Raw genomic sequence first — 23,135 nt, 5'->3', positions numbered from 1 at the left:
CAAGCAGCTTCCATAGGCAGTGATTCCAAAAAAAGTTTGTGTGACATCCTCCTATGGGCTTTCCCATGAGTTTGGATTGCCAGGGAGGTTGTAGGGCACAAGAGAATGGCGCAGGCATTATTAAAAAAGAAGAGGACACTCCTTGTTGTTGTTTAGTCGTGTCCAACTCTTCGTGACCCCATGGACCAGAGCACGCCAGGCACTCCTATCTTCCACTATCTCCCGCAGTTTGGTCAAACTCATGCTGGTAGCTTTTAGAACACTGTCCAACCATCTCGTCCTCTGTCGTCCCCTTCTCCTTGTGCCCTCCATCTTTCCCAACATCAGGGTCTTTTCCAGGGAGTCTTCTCTTCTCACGAGGTGGCCAAAGTACTGGAGCCTCATCTTCACGATTTGTCCTTCCAGTAAGCACTCAGGGCTGATTTCCTTAAGAGTGGATACATTTGATCTTCTTGCAGTCCATGGGACTCTCAAGAGTCTCCTCCAGCACCATAATTCAAAAGCATCAATTCTTCGGCGATCAGCCTTCTTTATGGTCCAGCTCTCACTTCCATACATCACTACTGGGAAAGCCATAGCTTTGACTATATGGACACTCCTTAGGTACCTCATAACAGTATTATGTTGATATTAAGGTAAATGACAAAGCCTAGCAGCCTAGAGAATTTAACCAACATTTCCAGCCTCTTTCCGCAGAATTACCCCAATGAATGGATGGGAAATAACAGACCAAAATAGACATCACAACACTAGCTTAAATATCAGAGACCTTAACATTTGGTATCCACAACACACACTAGCCAGCCAGTCTGAATCTAGGCATGGCAGTAGCTTTTGGTAGAAACAACCCTCTTAGTGGCTTAGGGTTGAGAAACTTAGATTACAGTACAGGACATTTAGCTCGCAGGTTGAAACTTCAGATTCAATTTCTGGCAAGTCTCAGAAGGACATGAAAGGATTTCACGCTCTCTCCTTCTCAGCTTTCCAATTAATGTTTCCGGTGTGCCACAGAGCTCAGATCCTGGGCGTAGCAGTTAAAGGTTTCCTGGGACTCTGATGTTGACAAGAATTCTATCAAGGAATAAGATGAAAGAAGATTCCCCCTTCCTTGGAAAAACGAGATAACGATTCCATTTCAGTACTGCTAATAAATTGAATGATGTCCGGCCCAAATCTTGAACGTATTTTATTTGCAGGCAGCTGATTGGAAATTTATTCATTCATCTTGGCTTTGGTTTTGAAATGAGGTCTTTGCTTACTGACAAGTAGGAATAGGGCTTAGAAAATATATATTCTCGAGCCCACCTTCCAGTGTGAATTCTTTCTCAATCTAAAACAGGCGTCGGCAACCTAAGGCCCATGGGCCACAAGTGGCCCACCAGGGTCATTTAACCAGCCCAGGAGCCGCCCCTGAACTGAATCGCCCACTCGGTGAGTCCCCGCACGCTGCGTTAAACCGGCACAGGGACTCGCTTCCGCAGCGCCAGAAATCGCATCTGTGCAGACACCGGAAATTGCGTCTGCGCAGACACAGATACTGGAAATCGTGGGTGCGCACACTCATGCTCACACACAATCCAGCCCACAGAAGGATCTCTGCAGGAGTGAACCGGCCTAGGCAAGGTAAACTTTGCCGACCCCTGATCTAGAAGGTAGAGATGGCACTGATCTCGACCCATTTCATAAAGAGTCCTGGTTTTAATCCCTATATTGTTGCTATCTTATCCACCAAAATAGTGAGAAGGATCAAGAAATCACAAGAAAGGGAACTGAACCCTGGGGGAGAAATATGCCATATAAATATAATATATGCTGGGTTTGTAAAATGGAAAAGGGTCAACTCTCTTAAGTAATATTGAATAATATTATACAAAATATCCATTTCTGATGTTACGCTGTCAATTTCATATTTCATTTCTGTTTGCCATTGTGATATACTGGTTAAGAGTCTTTGGACCAAGGCTGAGACCCATGTCCAACTCCCCCCTCCACCATGAGATTATAATACTCTGCAAGTTTCTTGAGTCATTTTTGGAGAAAGCGATTTATATATTCAGTCATCATCATCATGAACAAGAGTAATAGAGCTCACTTGGTAACCTCGGTACACCATCTCTTAGCCAAGCCTACCAACCAGGGTTGTTGTGAAGATAAATGGGGAAGAACCATGGGAAGAACCAACACTGAGCTTGTTGTGGGAGACATGGGATACATAGTTAATAAATAAATAAATAAAATTATTCAAAGCATTTTGGAACAGGTACCAGACAGATTGGTGGTGTGGCACCACTCCACTGACCTGGTGCTTATCAGGAGGGGTGAGGTGGTGGCCGAATCAGTGCAGTGCAAACACACCTGTGCCAGATTGTCTGCACAAGTCCGTTTCCACCGCACTGACCTTGCCTCTGCCTCCCAGTAAGCAGCAGTGGCAAAATCAGCTGGAGGCCTCCTCTGCCCAGTGGAAAGAAGGCAGCCTTTCAGATATAGGAGGCCTCAGCCTGACTCTTCTTGATATGTCATAGGCAGTGCTGCCATGACACACCCCAGAGGCAAGGTGCAGAAAATAAAGGGAGCGCTCTGCTCTCATTGCTCAAACGCTCCATGCTGCTGTTTCTTTCTTGATGCATCTGGCTGGCAGCAAACAGAGCAATTACCACATGCTGATACTGAAAGTGAAGCAATTACTGCACTTTCAGATGGAAGTGCCAGGATTTTTCATGCTGACATGAGCAGTTATTTACATATGAATTACAGGGGGGAAATACTATTAAATGGTTTTCGGACATTGTGGCGCAACATGGTGTTACATGGAAAATCCCTTGTCTGGCAGGCGAATTAGGGGGGGAAGAATCATAAGCCCTCTGATAGCAGGTCCCACACATTCTGTCTTGCTGATGCACTCTAAGGGCTTCAAACAGGAAAAGAAGACAGGCAACGGACTTGGGAAAGAGCTAGATGCTGCATCAAAAGTGCTTTGCCTTCCCTTCCAGCTGAAGACTGGATTTTGTGGCCGGCAGAGGAGGCAATGTTATTAACACTTCTTGCCCAAACCAGGATCAGGTTATAGCAGGTGTTCCCCACAGCTCTCTCTGCTAAAGCTGCAAACAGAGAGTGCTAGCATCAAGGCAGTGATAGAAGCTGCTATTTCCTGTTTTGATGATACAAGATTGACAATTTTGGTCTTTCTAATTATACCTTATTTCTGCATGCAAATCTTTGCCCCCAGAGGGAACTTTAATGACCTTTGGTAGCTGTAATAAAATGTTTGACATGACTAGCATTTGTATAGCATGAAATATGAAAATTAGCCTTAGAATACTGCCTAGTCTGCCGAGACTAAACCCCCCTCTTTAATTTTCCAGGCCCTTTGTGGGCATTTTTCTTGTACTTGCAGTTATGCTCTGCACATTTAATAAGTAGCTGTTGCAGTAGTAGCTGCAGTGAAATGGTAGTGAGGCTGGTGATGATTTTCATGGCAGCCCATCAACAAATATTCTCTGGAGCAAAAAGCAAAACAAGGTACAATAAAAGAAAAGTATTTAAATACAGAAAACAATAAAAATGCAAAGGTAAAGGGACCTCTGACAATTAAGTCCAGTTGCAAACAACTCTGGGGTTGTGGCGTTCATCTTGCTTTACAGGCCAAGGGAGCCGGCATTTGACCGCTTCCGCAGACAGTTTTTCCGGTTCATGTGGTCAGCATGTCTAAGCTGCTTCTGGCAAAACCAGAGCAGTGGCAGGAAACGCCATTTACCTTCCTGCCGGAGCGGTACCTATTTATCTACTTGCACTTTGGGGCATGCTTTCAAACTGCTAGGTTGGCAGGAGCAGGGACTGAGCAACGGGAGCTCACCCTGTCATGGGGATTTGAACCGCTGACCTTCCAGTCAGCAAGCCCAAGCGGCACAGTGGTTTAACCCACAGCGCCACCTGCGTCCTAAAAATTACAAAATGTTCCATCTAATGGGAAAAGAATATAATCATGAGCAGTTCTTTTTCCACACCAGAAACTATGTAGACTGTTCCATATTGTTCACCTCATCAAATATTATAAATGTGGTAGCCAGAAACACATTGCCAAAAAAAGAAGAGGTGCTTAATTCAAAAGAGATCACAGATTTGCATAACATTTGAATACACTAGAATATACTAATATGTATGTATAGATGCAAATTTAGAAAATAATCACTGTAATTTAACCAGAAATACAATTACAGATAGGTAGCCGTGTTGGTCTGCCATAGTCAAAACAAAATAAAAATATTCCTTCCAGTAGCACCTTAAAGACCAACTAAGTTAGTTCTTGGTATGAGCTTTCGTGTGCATGTATCTGAAGAAGTGTGCATGCACACAAAAGCTCATACCAAGAACTAACTTAGTTGGTCTTTAAGGTGCTACTGGAAGGAATTTTTTTATTTTGTTCAGAAATACAATAAATCCCATCCTAGTGGGAAAAGCTTTGACCAAGTGGCCTGTGTGGCTGCTTTGTCTCCTTCCAAGGTGTTAACTGTATGGGCAACTTCAAGGCCCCTGTGCCTCCTTTATCTTTAAACATGACTTGAGCTGGACATCCCTGTGGATAGAGGGCTGTCCTCTGTAAAGAAGGGCACATGGCTACCCTAACTGTAAAGACATATGGGGAGGCAGACAGGCTCAAGAAATTGTGGCTGATTTCTTGTGAGCTTTGCAATCTTCCATAAAAACAGTGTATCTCAGACAGTGGTGATTCAAATCCATTGTATCTATAATTCCTCTAGCTCTCAAACTTGTTATTTCCATTTCCCCCCCCTCTTTCCTTGATTGCCTTGCTGTTTGTCATTGTGACAGACGCTTGTCTGGTTACATTTTCAAGGAAGAGTGGGATCTAATATTTATGAGGAAATAGTTGGAGATATAGAGCTGCTATCCTGTCTCCATAATACTTCGTTATATGAATGAGCGACTTGGCAGTTTATGATCTGATTCACCGTTTTCTCAGTGTTATGTATGTTCATTTTTGCAGTGCAACACTAACTGCTCCAAGAAGTAAGGAACAAGCACATCTCGTAATTGCTGCTTCTTTGGGTATTACCCATAAATGTTGTATTGAATTATTTCTGTAGGATAACCTCCTTGAGATGTTTGATTTGGCCACAGAGCCACATGCCTTAGTCACCCATGTGGAATACTGTCCCATTTGGATTTACTGTATAACACGCTCTACGTGGGTCTGCCTTTGACAAGCGCTTAGAAACTTATTGTGGCTTAAAGAGCTGCAGCCAGATTGTTGACCAGGAGCTGCTTATAGGGAGCTAGAACAGCTCTGCTTACTACCGATCTGTTTCTGGGCACAATTCATAGTGCTGGTTTTGACCTATAAAGCCCTCTATGGCTTAGCTCCAAGCTATCTGACAGACTGTATTCCCTCATATCAACCTGCCCAGGTTTTGAGGTCTCCAGGGGAGAGCCTTCTGTCAGTCCCACTACCCTCACAGGCATACTTGGTTGGGATGTGGAAAGGGCCTTCTTGTTGGCTTCTCCCGGACTCCGGAACTCCAGGCCTGGAGAAGCTAGACTGGCTCCTCTAATAGTTGTCTTTCTGCCAACAGATGAAGACTTTCTTGTTCCAACAGATTTTGGGGAACTGATGGCTTTTAGTAAAAGAGCTTGTGCTGTGCTGCTTTTATTGTAATTATTGGTATGGTTTTAATAGATTTATGTAGTTTTTATTCTATCAATGTTTAACTGTTTTTTAATAATTATTATTATTTTTCTGTTTTAAGTGGTCCTTATTTTTATCTGAAATCTGCCTTGAGTCCCCATCAGGGGGAAAAGGTGTGTGTGTGTGTCTGTGTGTGTGTGTGCGCGCGTGCGCGCACGTAACAACAACTTGTTTCCACATCTTTTTTGTTTGCCTTATTTTGTATTTTTCTAAAAAAACTACTAGGGGCTGATGCCCCTCATTTATTGCTTACCAACCCTGACTACCTCCTTTGCCAAACTTCCATCCTTTACCTCTTACCCAAATTTCCAGTCCTCATTACTCCTTCTGCCCCTAACCATCCCCACCCTAACCCTGCCAACCCACCTCCCTGTTGCCAGGCCATGTTTTCCCACAGGCCACCCACAGGTGTCACCGTCACCACCCACAATTTGCCCCAAATTCCCGTATCCGCTCTAAACTCACTCCAGTCCCAAGATCCTCACAGGAGGAGAGTTTTTTCTCCTCTGTCCTCCATCCTGCCAGCAAAAGTAAGTGGGTTGCAGCATGAGGTGAAAGACTTTCTCCTCTTCAGAGGGCATGGGAAGGCCCACCTGGGCCATCTTTTGTCTGCTCACTCACTCAGTCTGTTTGCTTTGCTTGCTCGCCTTGCCTGCTGTTGTCATGCTGCAGTTGCAGCACATGATGACAGCCTTAGATTTTTATGTATATTGGAAGATATTCCCCCCCCCAAAAAAAAAGGAGAGGAATGCAGACCATAAGGCAGGGGTGGGAAACCTGTGGACCCCCAGATGTTGCTGCATCTGGCCCCCAGCATCTTTGGCCATTAGCTACACTGGTAATATAATAATATGTTTGTACCCCACCCATCTGCCTGGGTTTCTGCAGCCACTCTGGGCGGCTTCCAACAAAGATTAAAAATACATTAAAATGACACACATTAAAAACGTCCCTGAACAGGGCTGCCTTCAGATGTCTTCTAAATGTCAGGTAGTTGTTTATCTCTTTGACATCTGATGGGAGGGCATTCCACAGGGCAGGCGCCACTACCGAGAAGGCCCTCTGCCTGGTTCCCTGTAGCTTTGCTTCTCGCAGTGAGGGAACCAGAAGGCCCTTGGCACTGGACCTCAGCGTCTGGGCAGAACGATGGGGGTGGAGATGCCAACAACATCTGGAGGGCAACAGATTCCTCAGGCCTCCTATAAGGGATGAAATCAGAAACGTTGCCTACATAGCTTCCATTCTAACCATGTGTGCTAGTTATAATAGCTGCACAAAGCCAGGAAGAGATGCTCCCTTGATCAGTTCTGGGGAGGTGAATGTTGCCAACTTTTATACTGACCCTGCTCCTGTACATGAAAAGCAGGCTGACAGCAGCAGTTCACTAGCTGAGACCGTGGCCTTGCACGTCACTTTATCTTCATGCCGCAGAGCCAGTGAAATAGTTGGCAGTCTAATTTGTTACTCGTGGCCAAATGGAGTTGCCCGACTTCCTAACATAGGCAGGCAAGCTCCCTAAGATTAAGAGAGCCACAATACAATATTCATATAGGTATGCTATAAAAGGGGTGAGTTGGAACCTCAGGCTCAGGAGCCAAAGGAGGCCCTCCAGGTCTCTCTTTCCTGCTTTCAGAAAATGGGAATGTGTGTGTGTATATAGAAACTTCCATTACCCTGATCACTGGTGTGTGGTCCCTAGAAACATCCCTATAAAGAAATTTGGACACTCTCTCTCTCTCTCTCTCTCTCTCTCTCTCTCACACACACACACACACACACACACACACACACACAAACACAAAAGCATGCAGTTATTGCTGACATCTACCGCCACCCTGTTGCCCCTCCTTCCCAAATCTCCCACTGTTTGTCTCTCTGTACATCAGCCATTACTGCTGCTTTCCTCCTAAAAATGCAAGAGATTTGGAAGCCAAATAATGACCTCTCTTGTGTGCTGATGCCCCGAATAGCAGCAGTCCCTTTGTCAGTTGCAGACACCAGTGGGCCCATTTTTATCCTGTTTTGTGCATTCTGCTGGCTTTGATTTCAAAAATATGCAACGGGGGTTAAAGCTTTCTGCTTCTTTCCTGCATGATTAAGAAGGGCACCACGACTAACATATTCATTATAGAACATGTCTACAGGGCCAGAGACTTGAGAGGGGAAACTTTGGTTCTGGAAGGCATTGTAGTGGATAAGAAGATGAGCTCCATGGGAAATTTAACCCTACTTGCTTGTTATGAGATAAGGAGGTTTGTTTGTCTGTTTGTTTTTGTGTTATAGCCCACTTTTTTTGTAGAAAATAAACTGTAAGTTGGAGGCTTTCAGAAGACTTTTATTTTTTAATAGTGCCCATAGGAATTAGGGAGTTAGCTGACCCCTGGCAGATTGCAGAAAGCAATTTTCACTGCACACAGGTGGTGTAGTGGCAATAAAGGTTTATTATTATTATTATTATTTATTTTAGAAAATACAGCAGTTTCAGAAAAAAAGCCCATGAATAGCATGTAATAGCATATGATGCAGCCTGCATAATCACACACATGCACACACATATGCGAGTGTTTTCTTTGTTGGATTAATGGCATCTGGGGAGGAGGGTGTGGAGATATGTCTGTTTTCTTGATGAATGCTGATCAGACACATGAGTATTAGCAGTGACACTAATTAACAGGGGGAGGAAACGCTTGTCATTATCCTGAGGGTGAGTAATCATTTTTGGCAGGTGATAATTAATGGTCTGGCAAAGTCAACAGGAAGATAATCTGTCAGCCTTGGGGAAAGCTAGGGACCCACCATTTAAAAAAAAAACTACTTTCCTTTCTTGGTGCCTCTCAGGAGTCCTTTGGGCTTTCAAAAATGGTACACATAAAGGGGTGATTGTGCGGTGTTTCTGGAGTTATCTTTGTCCAAGCTTTGCAAATCTTCAGAAACTCCAAATTGTTTTGGAGTGTGGAAGGATGGCTGGCTGACTTGATTGATTGATTAATTGATTGATTGATTGACTGATTCATTGATTGATTGGGAGGCATAAAAATTTGATTGACCAGAAAATCTGGTTGCTGTCCTAAGCAATAAGTTGCCTGAGACACTGAAGGTATTGCTGTGTGTAATGTTTCTAACTTGATGTAAACCAGGGACAGCAAACACTGTACCCTACAGATACAACTCCCATCAGTCCTAGCTAGCATGGCCAATGGCCAAGGATGATGGAAGCTGTTATCCTGCAACATGGGTTCCCCACCAATGCTGCCACATCGCAAATCCAACAGGTAAGAAGACGGTAGAACAGAGAGAGTTCTGCCTCCACTGCCAGAGGCAGCCTGGCTATGAACAACAGTTGATGCTTGTGGGGTTCCTGTGGACATCTGGCTGGCCTCTGTGAAAACAGGCTGTTGGGCTAGATGGACCACTGCTCTGATCCCGGTTCTTATGAATGAAGGGGGTGCATGAGTGCGTGTGGAAACTAGCCTCCTATATAAAAGGTAAAATGCACATTTGTTGCTTTACTCATCTTTGCTTCTGGCCCTGAAGGCTGGTATGTGGCTTTCAGAAGATTGCCTAGAAGGGAGTGGAGCCATTGGGCTTAAGAAGGTTCCCTGGCCTTCCCTGTTTTAATTAGAAACGGAAACAACATTGCCAAGAAGTGTCACCATTTAAATGGGCAGCGGGACAATGGGAACCACGTCAAAGAAAAAAAGAAAGATGCACCCTGCCTCTACTGACTATATTCCTCATTTGCTGACTTCATCTTTGCTAATCTGTCGCAAGAAAACTTGAAAGTCTCGTCCTCACCTACTAGAGCGGGGGGGGGGGGCTCAACAATTATCCTGGTTCTCCTCCTGATGACAACCTTGCTCCTGCTGTAAAAAAGCCGAACCCCTCCCCACAGCATTTCCTCTCCACCACACGACTGAAAATAGTTCTTATTGCTTATGTATTCTTTGTCTCATTCCTTTTGGCTTTCTTCCTTTCCTTTCCTTTCCTTTCCTTTCTCTAGGGACGGACATAGTGCAGTGGCTCATGAAGAATCTCAACATTGAAGACCCAGGTAATTTGTTCTTCCAATGCCAAAAATATATATAAGCTTGGGGCTTGGTATTATCTATGGCTTGCAATATTGTATGCTATAAAATTAAACTCGGAATCTTGTGATTCTGTGGCATCCCAAACTGAAGGGTTAAGAATTCGTTGCCAGATTCTGGGAACACTGTTTCTGAGACCCAGGTGGGAAAAGTGACCACAAGATGAAAGACAGGTTGAAAGTAGTTTCGTGCCATCCCTAAATGAATTCATTTTCTCTTCTGAGTTCTCCAGAATTCTTTCTACCACATTTGGATTGACGAAAACTTTAGAGAAGGATAGGGAGGTGCCTACCACACACTCAAAATTGTGGTAAACTCTTCCAGAACTTGATAATTTTATTATTATGATATATTAACATAGTTTTTAAAGTTGTCTGGGTCAGCAGACTTGTCATATATTGAGGCTATTTCAGCGATTGCAGAGGCATTATAGCAGAACCTGAGGCTGCAATCCTGTACCCACTTAACTGGGAAGAAGCTCCAATGAATTCAGTGGGATTTGTATGTCTTTGAATGAAGGCGAGGCTCCAGATGCACCTCTGTGGGGAGGGACTCCCACAGCTTAGGGCCTATCACAGAGAATGTCCTCTTTTGGGCCGCCACCAGGCTCTGAGGGTGGAGGAACTACCAAGAGGGGCCCCCTCTGCCAATTTTAGCGCCCAGGTGTGTCTGTAAGAAAGGAGGTGGTCATGGCTCGGGGATTGCTGTACCAACAAGGTCCTGCCATCCTAGGCCTTGGGAGATGTTGCTTTGTACAGATATTTGACATATATTTTTTCTGCCTTAATTTCCAGCTGAAGCAATACATATGGGAAGTCTCATTGCAGCACAGGGATACATTTTCCCAATCTCAGATCATGTACTTACTTTGAAGGATGATGGGACTTTCTATCGCTTTCAGGTAATTTGGATTACACAACAACTCAACACCCTCCTTGATAAGAACTTCCTGCTTTCTCCTTGACAAGAGGAATGAACCTAGAGTAAAGGCATTCCAACACACACCTGCTGCCTTCTAACTTTTGGAGGAGCTGCTTTAGTTGTTTGACAGTGGCATGGAAATGCTTAACTTTTATTATAACTAAGCATTAACAGATGCTTATATATAAAGTTAAGTTTGGGGGGGGGTTGTTTGTTTTAACTGTGACAGAGATTCCTTTTAAACTAGTAGGGCTAGGTGTTGAGTCTCACACCTTTTTGGTTGCTAACCATGTGTTCTACCACATACTTATGCCCCGTGGCATGGCATATTATGATCAGTCTCATGCCCAGCTTATTTTCCTACACTTTCCACCCATTGGCAGCTGACAGACCCACAATGTGATGCTGCAAGGGAAGTTATAGTACTGTTCCAGTCTGCCTTGGTCAGATCCCATCTGGAGTACTGTGTCCAGTTCTGGAAACCACAGTTTAATAAGGATACAGTGGTACTTCTGGATTTTTGACGTCCGTGAACCGAAATGTATGACAATGGAGGTATTCGGGAACTTAGGTACCACTGTATTAATGAGCTAGAATGTGTGCAGAGGAGGGTGGCCAAGATGATAAAGGGTCTGGAAACCAAGCCTTCTGAGGAACAGTTGTGGGAGTTAGGTATGTTTAGCCTGGATAAGAAGAGACTGAGAGGAGATATGATAGCCATCTTCAAATATCTAAAGAGGTGTCACATGGAAGATGGAGCAAGCTTGTTTTCTCCTGCTCCGGAGCCTAGGACCTGAACCAGTTACAAGAAAGGAGATTCCAGCTAAAAATCTGGAATAATTTTCTGATGGTAAGAGCTGTTCAGCAGTGGAACAGACTCCCACGAGAGGTGGTGGACTTTCTTCTTCCTCAGAGGTTTTTAAGCAAAGGTTATATGACCATCTGTGTTAGCTGTGATTCCTCCATCTGTGTTAGTTGTGATTTCTCCATTGCAGGGGGTTGGACTAGATTACCCTCAGGATTCCTCCCAACTTCCTCCCAAGTCTAAAGTTCTAAGATGAGACTTGAGTCTGCCAGCTTGTTTTGACTGCCCAAACCACATCAATACAAGCATTTCTGGGGGGAAATTCGCCATCTTCTTCCTGCTGGAATGGCTACACTTCTTGGTTACATCACATGACTTTATATCAGTTTTCTTCATATGAGGAGGGAATGAAAGAAAATATAATTCTCACAGTATTTTACAACTGATCAAATCTTGTTTTATGAGTATTTCTCATTAACATAAGAATGTCCTATATACCTGAAGGAGCGTCTCCATCCCCACTGTTCAGCCCAGACACTGAGATTTAGCGCCGAGGGCCTTCTGGCAGTTCCCTCATTGCGAGAAGTGAGGTTACAGGGAACCAAACAGTGGCGCCTGCCCTGTGCAACGCCCTCCCATCAGATTTTACACACAAACACGTGCGCAAATTGTTTTTAAAATTGTTTCTATACATTTAATTGTTTTAACTGTTTTTTATATGTGTAACTGTTGTAAATATGTTTTTGTTATATTGTAAATTACTTTGGGATGCCTCATGAGAAGTGATTCATAAAATAAACATATTAATTATGATAACAGCAATAATTATATTTAGATGAATGCATCATAGTGATAAAAATTCACTGTTTTCCAGGCTCCATATTTTTGGCCTTCAAATTGTTGGGAACCAGAAAACACAGACTATGGTGAGAATTTGCGGTGACGTAATTTTTTTAATGTTATTTGTAAAAATATTTCCAGTGACCAAGTTGTTCTAAAAAGAGATGATTCATTATATGACCTACATTGCTTCTCCTTTCCCATGTAAGAAACAGTTCTATTCGCATGACTAGAGCTGGACTGTCTTTCAGTTTGGATGATAATAATAATATTAACCCTCATTCAACTGACATGCAGCATCTCATGGAGCAAATTCATGATATATAAAATGAGCAAGCACAAGAGACATTATGGGATGAATTATTAAATTAACAGTAGATTTTTTTTTCAAGAGCAGTGTTTTCCTCTTCCTAGCTGAACACTTGAAAATTGCTGAGGGTCTTGGTGGCCCACTTAATGATTTCCCTTCGTATTGTAGCAATTGTAATATGCTCTGCTAGGTGCTGAATTATTTTTGACTGTATTCTTCTGGCTTCTTTTATTTCTCATATTGCACTTACTGTATGTAATACAATTTGAAATCTATGTAAATTTAAATTTAACGCAACAGATGTGCATATTGTGTTAAATGTCTTAATCCTAGCCTCCCATTAACTTTTAACTAATATAACGGCAGATATATGTCAACAGATAGCTCTAGTTTTTAATTACTGTGAATCATTTCTCCAGGGCTCTCTCCAATCTCACAGTGTTTGGGGAGAAGATTTAAAAACTGTTATGTTTTTCCTGTGTATCCATGCCTTATCAAGTTCTGCCACTAGGGGCCCCAGTGTAACCTTGCTCCAGAGCTACCCTGAGTTGGGGCCCCAGAGTCATTTGGGGAGAAATTAAAACTGTGGGCACCAGCCACAGTGTTTCAGTGGCTGTCAAGACCACCTCCCTCCCCTTTTTTTGCTTTTGTTCTGTTGGCGCCCACCTGCCTCAAGGCAAGCAGAGCTGAGCCGAAGTCACATCACAGTTCTGCCCCCAATCCCCATACATCCATTTTACACTGGAAACATTACAGTCATACCTCAGGTTGAAGCTTCTTCAGGTTGAACGCTTTTGGGTCGCGCTCTGCGGCGACCCGGAAGTAATGGAACGCGTTACTTTTGGGTTTCGCCGCTTGCACATGCGCGGACGGTCAAAATGACGTCACGCGCATGCACGGATGTGGCGAATCGCGACCTGCAGTCGCGGGTTGCGTTCGCTTCAGGATGCGAATGGGGCTCTGGAACGGATCCCGTTTGCATCCTGAGGTACCACTGTACAGTATTTTTCAGAGCCAACCCTACTATTAAGCTGGTTTTGGGTGCCATGATTGGGCAGCAAATTGTTAATTGTTTAATTTATTATTGTTGCATTTTTCCTATTTGGGAGGGGTGCTTGTGCAGTTGGTGCCTCTAATGCCAAATAATTTGACAGCCTTCATTACTAAGCACCTTGATTTAGGATGGGGCACCACTTGCTCCCCTGTGGTGATATTAATTGTTGTGTGAAAAGACATTAAGAGTAATTTCAATAGTGCCGAGCCATATACAAAATTGCGTACAGAACAGAGATTAAGTTAATATGGAAATTAAGATAGGACTTTATTCAGATGCAACAGTGTCGATCTACAGCTGCAGATATGAATGCACTCCCTGTGTATAAAATGACTGCGTTGTAAAATGCCTTAAGGTTATTGCCATCTCGCATCATTAGTATGATTTTTGTACGAAGGTCAGGCTGTGATCTGTGGATGAATTTGGTGTCCTGTACGATAAATGATGATATAGCCTGGACACTAATATATAGTCTGGCTGATCAATAAACTGTTCTCTAACCAAAATTAGAAATCCCTTAGCAGCAGTAAATGAAAATGGCATTGCATTGATGTATAGCGGGGGCAAAGAAGAGTGATCAGTTTATATTAGCGGCTGGTGTCTGGCGTTGGGAAAGAAATAACAGTGGTTTATGAGCTAATAAACCACAGAATTCTCTATTAAATGTCTGAACAGCTTGAGTACTAATGCATAAAAGGAATATGTCAGCATTGTTATCTTTAGCTGTCTCTATGTGTTATTGCTGTCTCTTCTACAGCCATACTCCTCTCACGCTGAAATGATAAAATCAATTTTTTCATTCAACCGGGGCACTGGCAAAGGAAATGAATATACCTGTGCTCATAAAACAAGGGCTTTTGGCAGTGCTTTTTTTTTTTTTACAGGTTGACCAGAAGCAATTTATGACCACACAAAACAAACAAACAAAAACCCTTCCTTCCTTGTCACTGCACACTTTTTAATAAATATATTGTAGGATTTGTAGTTATAGTTGGAAGCAGAGTTGCCATCACTGTGGAAGTCATATAATGGTAATCACATTCAATCTCTTATTTAACTGTTAATAACTCCAACAAGTCAGTAAGAAAAAAAGATGTATAACAAACAATCCTTCTCCTCCTTTAGGCATTGAGTCCATTGTGCAGCTGTCTAAGCAGTTCTGAGTCCATTTTATTTCAGTGGGAGATATTTCAGCAGGTGCTTCATGCTTAAGAGATGGCAATTTCTGTTCCCTTATAACTGGCGAAATCCATCCAGTCGGTAACCCAATACATTGCTGCATTTGCATTGCAGGCTGTTAGACCAGATGACGCTTGGGGCTGCCATTTTAACCGTGGGCACATTTTTTAAGGGAAATACATCCTAGCACGTAGAGCATGCACAGGGAACCATCTTGAAAGACTAGCACTCACTGTCAAAATTCTTCTCCCATTTTATTCATGTTGATGTTTTGCTAAGATTTATTTTATTATAATTTATTCCATTTGTATCCTACCAATCATCATGAAGTATCTCAGGGCAGCATTTGGATGATACACACAACAATTCTACAGACATGCTCAGAATTTCTGGGTACCCAGAAATGATTTTTTTTTTGTGATTCAGGCATCTGAAAAAATGTGATTTTGCAGTTATGGGAGTTGGTCCACACCTATGGCTGGGTTTTCCCCCCCCTGTAGCAACTGTCCTTGCCTTAATGGTGACATTTTGTTTTCTTTCTCTCCATAGCCATCTATCTTTGCAAGAGGACCATGCAGAACAAAGCGAGGCTGGAGCTGGCAGATTATGAAGCCGTAGGTATACTGATTTTACAGTTACAAAGTGTAATGTTGTCCTCTAAAGCAAACCTCTTTTCTTTGTACAACAAACTTGAAGGTGGAATCTGTGCTTTCTAATCGTTGCTTCTATCTGGAAACTCTTAAATAAATGTCAGGAAATTCATGCTCTTTCACTTTTTGGATGCTTGTTAAACCACAGTGGATGTTTATTCCTGCACAACCCAGTGCTTCCTCTGGCTTGCTCAACAGATACACATTCCATCCCTGCAACCCAGACAGAACTGCCAATTGACTCTAACCACCAACCATGGTATATTAAACATTTTTATACGCTATATTATCACTCTTTACAGGGTTTTACTCCCACACATTTCCAACTTTATTATTTATAAATTCAGTTACAAATCTTTGCTTACTATCAGCTAGTCAATTGTGCGGGTTATAAAGCTTCTTTATGAATCACAAAGGGTTTACTCAGAGCCACCAGTCACGCTCTGGTATACATGCAGAGAAGGCATGGCACCAAAATGCAGTATTCTGGGGCCTATTGAGAGCAATAATTATCAGACAAGGCCAAACGATTAGATCATCTTTCATTTTCTTCAAGCCCATAGCTCACGTGATGAGCAACCACATCAACACTTGCCCGGTTAATTAAAGATAAGAATGGTGGTGTATGGCTTTAACAGAAGCTCTTGTTAAAACTAGGAACTCTATTTTGTTTTTAGGGGTGATTTTGTTTTTGTGGTTGCAAACAAACCATTGGATATATTATTGCAGATGTTTTGGAGGTTTTTGTAATTCTTTTTTTTATCTGTTTTTCCTTTGCTTATACCTTCTTTTCCCATTCTTTTGTCTGTATGTGAGTTCGTATCTATTTAATTTTTTTAGGCAAGGCATGTTGTCTGCATATTCTGGCTCACAGTGGATTTGTCGCTTAAAATGGCTGGGCTTTAATATTTAGTCCAATGTGTTGGCAAGGCCAATGATCCTTTCCTATACAAGTCAATATGTCATCTTAGATAGTGAACTTATTAAATGAGATTCCTGTTGTGGCATTTCCATAGTGTAGGTTGCTTTAATAATACATGGGGGGGGGGTAGAGAGAGAAAAATACACATAATGGATACGTTATATGGAAAGAATTGAGCTAAAATTGAGTGCTTTCAAGTCCTACTGACTTGATTGAAATGTTATGTAGATACTTGAAACGCTCCCATTTAAGTCAATGGGACTCTAAAAATGCTGGCTCAAATCCTCTCTATAAACACCACACTGACATCAAGACCATGGGACTCATCTTATGTGAAGCGAACAGACAGCAGCTAAATAATTCCCAAAATACTGGGGTACATGAAACAAAGGGGGGTGCACACCAGTAATACAAGAAAGGTGGTTTCATGCCCTGCTACAACTCAAGGTATTGTGCTCTGTTCTTTACTCCTTTATGCCCAATGCAATTTCCATTCTTGTCATTTCAACTGCTGCCGCCATTGCTTTGTGACTGTCCGGCTTTGCAGATACACATGACAGACGTTATAATGAGAGGTTCATTTTGATCATGGGTTGGTATCATTGGTGGCTCGCCTCATTTTCCTCTCTCGTTTAGGAGAACTTGGCAAGACTCCAGAGAGCTTTTGCAAGGAAGTGGGAATTCATCTTTATGCAAGCTGAAGCTCAAGTGAAGTAGGTACCAAGTGAACAAATCTTCTGGGGAGAGAATGTGTTAAGGCTAACCATTCCTTCTTAAAGCTTAGGTTTCAAGGGTACGTTTCCCTTCCCCTCTGCAAAGTGGAGGGAACTGAAAGATGCTACATTCTGTTCAGGATCTGAACAGTTAACATTCCTTCACTGCATATCTGGCTCCATTCACAAGGAGAACCTCTCCATTGATGGCATCAACCACCAGACATGTGCAGCTCTGGCATGATGATTCTTGGCACAATGATGTGGTCTTCATATGGTTGACTCTTCCCCCTTCCCCCTCCCCCAAAAATGCTGTCTTTGGATGAAGAGCAGTATATAAATTTAATAAAACAAACATAAACATCACCCATATTTTCTATGGGTGATACCCAGTGCCGCACAAGCAGATTTCCACTTGTTCAGTGGGACTTCTCCTTCCTCTGCAGTCCACCATGTGTGCGCATACACACACATGTGCGCACCAATTGTCTCTGGTGGGACCCTCATTGGATATCACCCTGTGCATGGCTTGTACATGGAAAGGGCAGGTGGGAATGATGGCATTAGGCCTAATTTGTCATTGTAAATGGTTGACTATTGAGCCATCACCTGCTGTTGAACCAATGAATCATTTCAGTGATTTTGCATATTCTCAAAACCACAATACATTAATTTGTCTGAAGATGAAGCTCCCTGCCCCCTCCAAAAAAAGAGAAAATAAATAAAGATGCCTTCTGCAATAAACATGTCAACTTACAATTTGGTAGACAAAAATGATCACACCTTGCTGGAGGGGATTTATTTATTTCATTAAATTTATGCTTGGTTGTGAAAAACCTGAAAAGAGAATAAAAATGATAACATTATTGGTAAAAACAGTTAAGAGCAACTGCTTAAAACATTAGAAAAAAACACAGATTTTGCAGCAAACTAAAAACAGATTAAAACACACAGCCTGTATTACAGCACCATCTTTCCCCCCCATTCCCTATTATATTAACACACCAAAACAAAAATAGCACACACACACAACCACCCAGAAGCCCCAAATAAACGTTTGCCCTTAACCTCCATTCTTGCCAGTTAAAATTGGGCTCCGCCAGTTAATCCACTGAACTCTTACAGCACAAGCTTGTGCATGTCTTCTCAGAAGTAAGTCCTGTTGTTCCGTGAGACTCCCAGCTAAGTGTGAATCTTCCCTGTCAGTTGCTTAATCTCCCAATTAAACCTTATAGTCCCAGTGTGGTGTGAAGAACTTCGAGGCTAATCATAATTAAATAAGCTACTTTTGTCACTTGCTGCAATTTGTCTTATTAATACGGGAAAGGTTTTAAAACTTCATTTGACTCTTGCCTTCTCTGATTCTCTTCACTTTTTTTTTTGCCATCCCTACATACTTGAGCATACTTGAGCCGAAACTGGAATAAAGGGGGTTTGTTTTGCCTGTTCCTGGCCACCTTCATTTAAAGGCCTCTCTGCTATGACAGAGACTTCTACCCCCATCCGTAGGGTATTCCCAAAGCCGCAGGCAACATTAAATGAGCCACATTAGTCAGTGTCAACCGCAGCGATAAGTGTGGATGCTCATCATTAAACTCTTGCTGCTAAGACTGTTAGATTTATGTGCCTAATATTGAGTACTTAGGTTTAACAGTTGTGCCTACCATGTCATTACTTACTCTGTATTTCCCTTCTGGCAGTTGTCAACATGGGGGGGGGGGGCCAAAAAGCTTAGTTCATAGCTGGGCTGCATTTGAATGACAAACACAGGTGTAATGGAGCCCTGCCAGTGGGTGGCCATGTGCCCCACTTTACAGAGGACAGTCCTCTATTTGAGGTCCTTTTTTTTGAATATCTGGTCCAGGTCTGGTTGAAAGGTAAGGATCCATCAGAAGAGAGAGCAGAGACCTTGAAATTGACCATCAGCTGTTACCACTTAGGCAGCAGATTGAGCAGGCAAACAAGTCACCTGGGCACAGACTTAACCACTATGGTGTAATGTATTTCTGTTTAAATTATAGCAATTATTTCTAAATTTGCACCTACAGATGTAAATTAGGACATGCCAGTTTTGTGCAATTTTGTGTGCTCCTTTTTGGTGATATGTAAATGGCCTCCCACAAAATTCATCTAGGCATTATGTATGCTTAACTGCTTTCTGCCCCCATGTTATTCTAAAGGTAGAGTGAATGTAGCCCCCATATATTTTTGCTTGCTGCTAAGGAATAAATTCGTGTCTTGGTTTCAAGGCATGCTCTCTGCTATGTGAAAGGAAATATGGCAATTGCCTCTTGATACCACAGAGAGGACTTGTAGTATAGTTCTCATGGACTGGTTGGATGCAGAGGAATGTGGGGATGAGCCAGCTGGGGAACAACTGCTTCATGGAGGCAAGAACTACCAGAGAGAGTTGCTGTGGTCATTCGGCCTGACACTTCTTTGCTGATCTCGTTTTTGCTAATAAAGAGTTAACTCCAAGTTGCACAGTGTGATTTACTGCTGGCTCGCTCCTGACAATAATGCACATACAAGTCCACCCAACAGGATGCAGTGAGCACCATGTTTTTGGTGCAGAGTTAGCAGCAACAGCATTCCTGCAAAGCCTTTCTAATCCGACTATCAAGTCTAACAAATTAGCCTCACAATCCTATACATGCCTTGTTGAGTTCAATAAACCTTGGGGAAGACAAGAGCTTTGGCCCAGGGTGGAGAGCATTTGGCCCTCCAGATGTTGTTGGACTCCATCTTCTCATCCCTGACCATTGACTGGGGTTGGTGGGTGTTGGGAGTCCAACAACATCTGGAGGGCCAGAGGTTCCCCATCTCTGCCCTTTGCTAACTCCAACTAGTGAAATTGTGGTCTGATTTCATTGTGGGATTGTCCTTGTGGAGGATTTTATGAGCTGTTGTGGGTGCTTAATATTACATTGCATTTGTATTCTGCCTTTGCTTTTCTATATAGCAATTGTGTTTGTAATGTTCCGAAGGTTATTCAATAGACCCTAAAATCCAATCAGTCAAAACACCACACTAAAGCTTAATCTAGATTCTCATACAAACCCCAATCAAACTTTTGTGATTTTCTTGTGGTTTGTTTTAGAATTGACAGAAAAAAGGATAAAACAGAAAGGAAAATTTTGGATAGTCAAGAAAGAGCCTTCTGGGATGTCCATAGGCCAGTGGTAAGTTAAATGATTTGTTGCTGCTATACACTCCGATGACATGTTCTATTTTGTTTTCACACATAGATATCGCGTGAGCTTTCATGTTTTCTTTATTTTATCCTATTTCCTATAGTATGGAAGAATTTGCACAATTCTGTAGATTAAAGCCCCTTCAGAGCTCACTTTTTGCATCAGAGAGCATGAATCTTCCCACTGGGAAGAGTGGGGAGGCAGAAGCATTTCACCACACAAAGGAGAGCAATGCCACTGGCAATGTATGAAATTGAATTCAGTTGCAGCTTATTCGTCCTGGATTGTACCTCATAGTGGCCTTTTGAGACTTTAAAAGCAGAGATGAGGAACTTTTGGCCCTCCAAAAGTTGTTGGAACTGCAGCTCATATTGTGCCTGTTCACTCATCATGCTTCCTAGGGCTGTTGAAAGTTCAGTAATATTTGGAGGGCAGAAGGTTCCCTGTCCCTGCATTAGAACAGCTCCTGTTTTTAATAACGGCACTTTAAATAAAGGACAGCAATTTTGGCTGTGTGGATCATATTTTGAAATTACTGGTTTTTAGAAAGCAGGGACAGTATGGAAATTAAACGCAGCCAGTAATCTCATAAATGTGTGTTTTTCAGCCAGGCTGCGTGAACACAACAGAGATGGACATCAGAAAGTGTCGGCGTATGAAAAATCCACAGAGGGTCAAAAAGGCAAGATTCCTCCCCCCGCCTCAAAAAAGTTAACGTTAAATTATGCCATACCTTTACAATAAGAATATCAAGAGTTTCATGGGATGTTTTTGTTATATAGCAGGAGGCACGTGGCCATGCCAAAGATACATACATTTAAGTTGCTTTTCAGTTTCATTGAGGTAAATAAATTGTGAATACTCTGGTTTCACCTCAGATCATATAAATCTTTCGCCTTTTACTAGAGGTAGATAAATTGTGTGTACCAGTTGTGAAGAATCATACAACATAACATGTAGACCTGATTACTTCTTTTATTTATTTATCAGATTTCTACCTTCATTGTAAGGTCCCGATGCGGCTCAGAGCAATATAATCATGTAATTTTTAAAAAAGTAAAAGAATTAAAACAGTTTATATGCAATCATAAAAACAAATAAAGCCTTCCTAGAAAGCTGCATACTATAGATTAAAGAAACAGAAGAGGTTGGTGCCACAAAAACACCTTAAATGACAAGTGTATGTCAAGAGGTGTGTTTTCAGGATATGACAAAAGCTGGGCAAGATGCACCTCTGTGTGGAGGAAGTTCCACAATTCAGGGGATACCTTATTTTAGAAAAGTCACTCTCAGGCTGCCATTCCTCGCACTTCTGAGGATGGTGGAACAGTAACACCCAAGAGAGTTGGTAGGGATGGAAGTGGTCTTTTAGATATTTGGGCCTAAGCTGTTTATGGCTTAGCATTATATATAGGGCTGCTGATGTATATGGTACTTTACAGCGTAAGACAACCTTCCCCAATATGTTGACCTCTATTTCTTTTCGATTATCCACCCCATTAGCTCCAGCCAATGTAGCCGATGGTCAGAGATGATGGGAGTTGTAGTCAAAAGCACCTGAGATTTAATAAGGCTGAAATAACATAATAATTAGGGGGTGAAAGGATAGGACCATACTCTGAGATATTTACTGTCAAATAGAAATGACCACCAATGGAGGGGAGGGGAGGGGAGGAAGGAAAGGAAGAGGAAAGGGATAAAGGTATAATTGTCCTAAAACCCATTAACAACTCTAGTGTTTAAAATCATAATCCACTTATTATTATTGTTGTTGTTGTTGTTGTTGTTGTTATTTTATTTTGCTTACCATACTGTTTCTCACCTGTTCATTGCAGTCAGTATATGGAGTTACAGAAGACAGTCAGTCCCAAAGTCCTGTACATATGCCCTCCCAACCAGCTCGGAAAACAACAAAAGATGATGTCCGGAAACAAGTAAGGAATCTTCTCTGTGACTTCTCATGTTCCTTTTGGAGATATTCCACCCTTTTTCTCTTTCCATGTTACTATAAATGGGACAGAATATTGAGTAAATATGAAATTGGAAACTTGCCTCTCCCTCAAAAGGAAACACATGTGTTTAGAGTATGTCATAATCTGCCAATTTTTAAAGTTATAATTATATCTCTTGTACTGTTGTAGTTTGCTGTAAGCTACCAGGGATCCCCTGGTGCTAAACACATTTCTTTGAAAGCAAGTCAGTTTATTTCACAGACACTTGCTTTCCTATAATCAACTTGTTCCTTCTTGGACCATTGCACTTCTCCATTCATGTCATGTATGGCCATTGACAATTCAGCAAATAGGGAAGTCTGGGTTTACAAGGCCCTCCAAATGCTCACCAGAATAGTCAGGAAGGTTTGGGTTGGGAGTCAACATCTTTAAGTATATTACAGTGTAAGTCATTTGAAGCATTAAGAGGTGTTTTATTTCTCTTCCGCCAGATAACATTTCTGAATGTGCAGATAGACAGACACTGTTTAAAAATGTCTAAAGTAGCAGAAAGGTAAGACTCCCCATTTACATATGTTATAATCGTTGTTGTAATGGTTCTCTGCTATCTGTTCTGTTTCCCCCTGTCAATAATAATAATAACCTATTATTTATACCCCAGTCATCTGGCTGGGTTTCCCCAGCCACTCTGGGCAGCTTCCAACAGAATATTAAAATACAATAGTCTGTTAAACATTAAAAGCTTCCCTAAACAGGGCTGCCTTAAGATGTCTACCTGAATGTCAGGTAGTTGTTTTTCTCTTTGACAT

The 23,135-nt window shown here is 42.1% G+C and overlaps 1 protein-coding gene across 4 annotated transcripts in view; it reads left to right on the top strand.

The window, feature by feature from the left end:
- The window catches only part of RGS6 (regulator of G protein signaling 6), a 215,157-nt gene that overhangs the window by 143,626 nt on the left and 48,396 nt on the right, over positions 1 to 23,135 (top strand). For all 4 annotated transcript variants that reach the window (XR_013842305.1, XR_013842306.1, XM_079990206.1 and 1 more), the window contains exons 4-12: positions 9,702 to 9,752; positions 10,581 to 10,687; positions 12,387 to 12,438; positions 15,445 to 15,509; positions 17,104 to 17,180; positions 20,281 to 20,362; positions 20,982 to 21,056; positions 22,210 to 22,308; positions 22,818 to 22,879. Coding sequence is in view for 2 of the 4 variants with exons in the window: in XM_079990206.1 (XP_079846332.1) it covers positions 9,702 to 9,752; positions 10,581 to 10,687; positions 12,387 to 12,438; positions 15,445 to 15,509; positions 17,104 to 17,180; positions 20,281 to 20,362; positions 20,982 to 21,056; positions 22,210 to 22,308; positions 22,818 to 22,879 (670 nt within the window). In the remaining 2 variants the exon portion in view is untranslated. The remainder of the gene's footprint in view (positions 1 to 9,701; positions 9,753 to 10,580; positions 10,688 to 12,386; positions 12,439 to 15,444; positions 15,510 to 17,103; positions 17,181 to 20,280; positions 20,363 to 20,981; positions 21,057 to 22,209; positions 22,309 to 22,817; positions 22,880 to 23,135) is intronic.

This window comes from Podarcis cretensis, assembly GCF_951804945.1.
Source record: "Podarcis cretensis genome assembly, chromosome: 1".
Taxonomy (NCBI): domain Eukaryota; kingdom Metazoa; phylum Chordata; class Lepidosauria; order Squamata; family Lacertidae; genus Podarcis; species Podarcis cretensis.
Note: the sequence above shows the minus strand (reverse complement) of the source record. Positions and strands in the feature narration are given on the sequence as shown.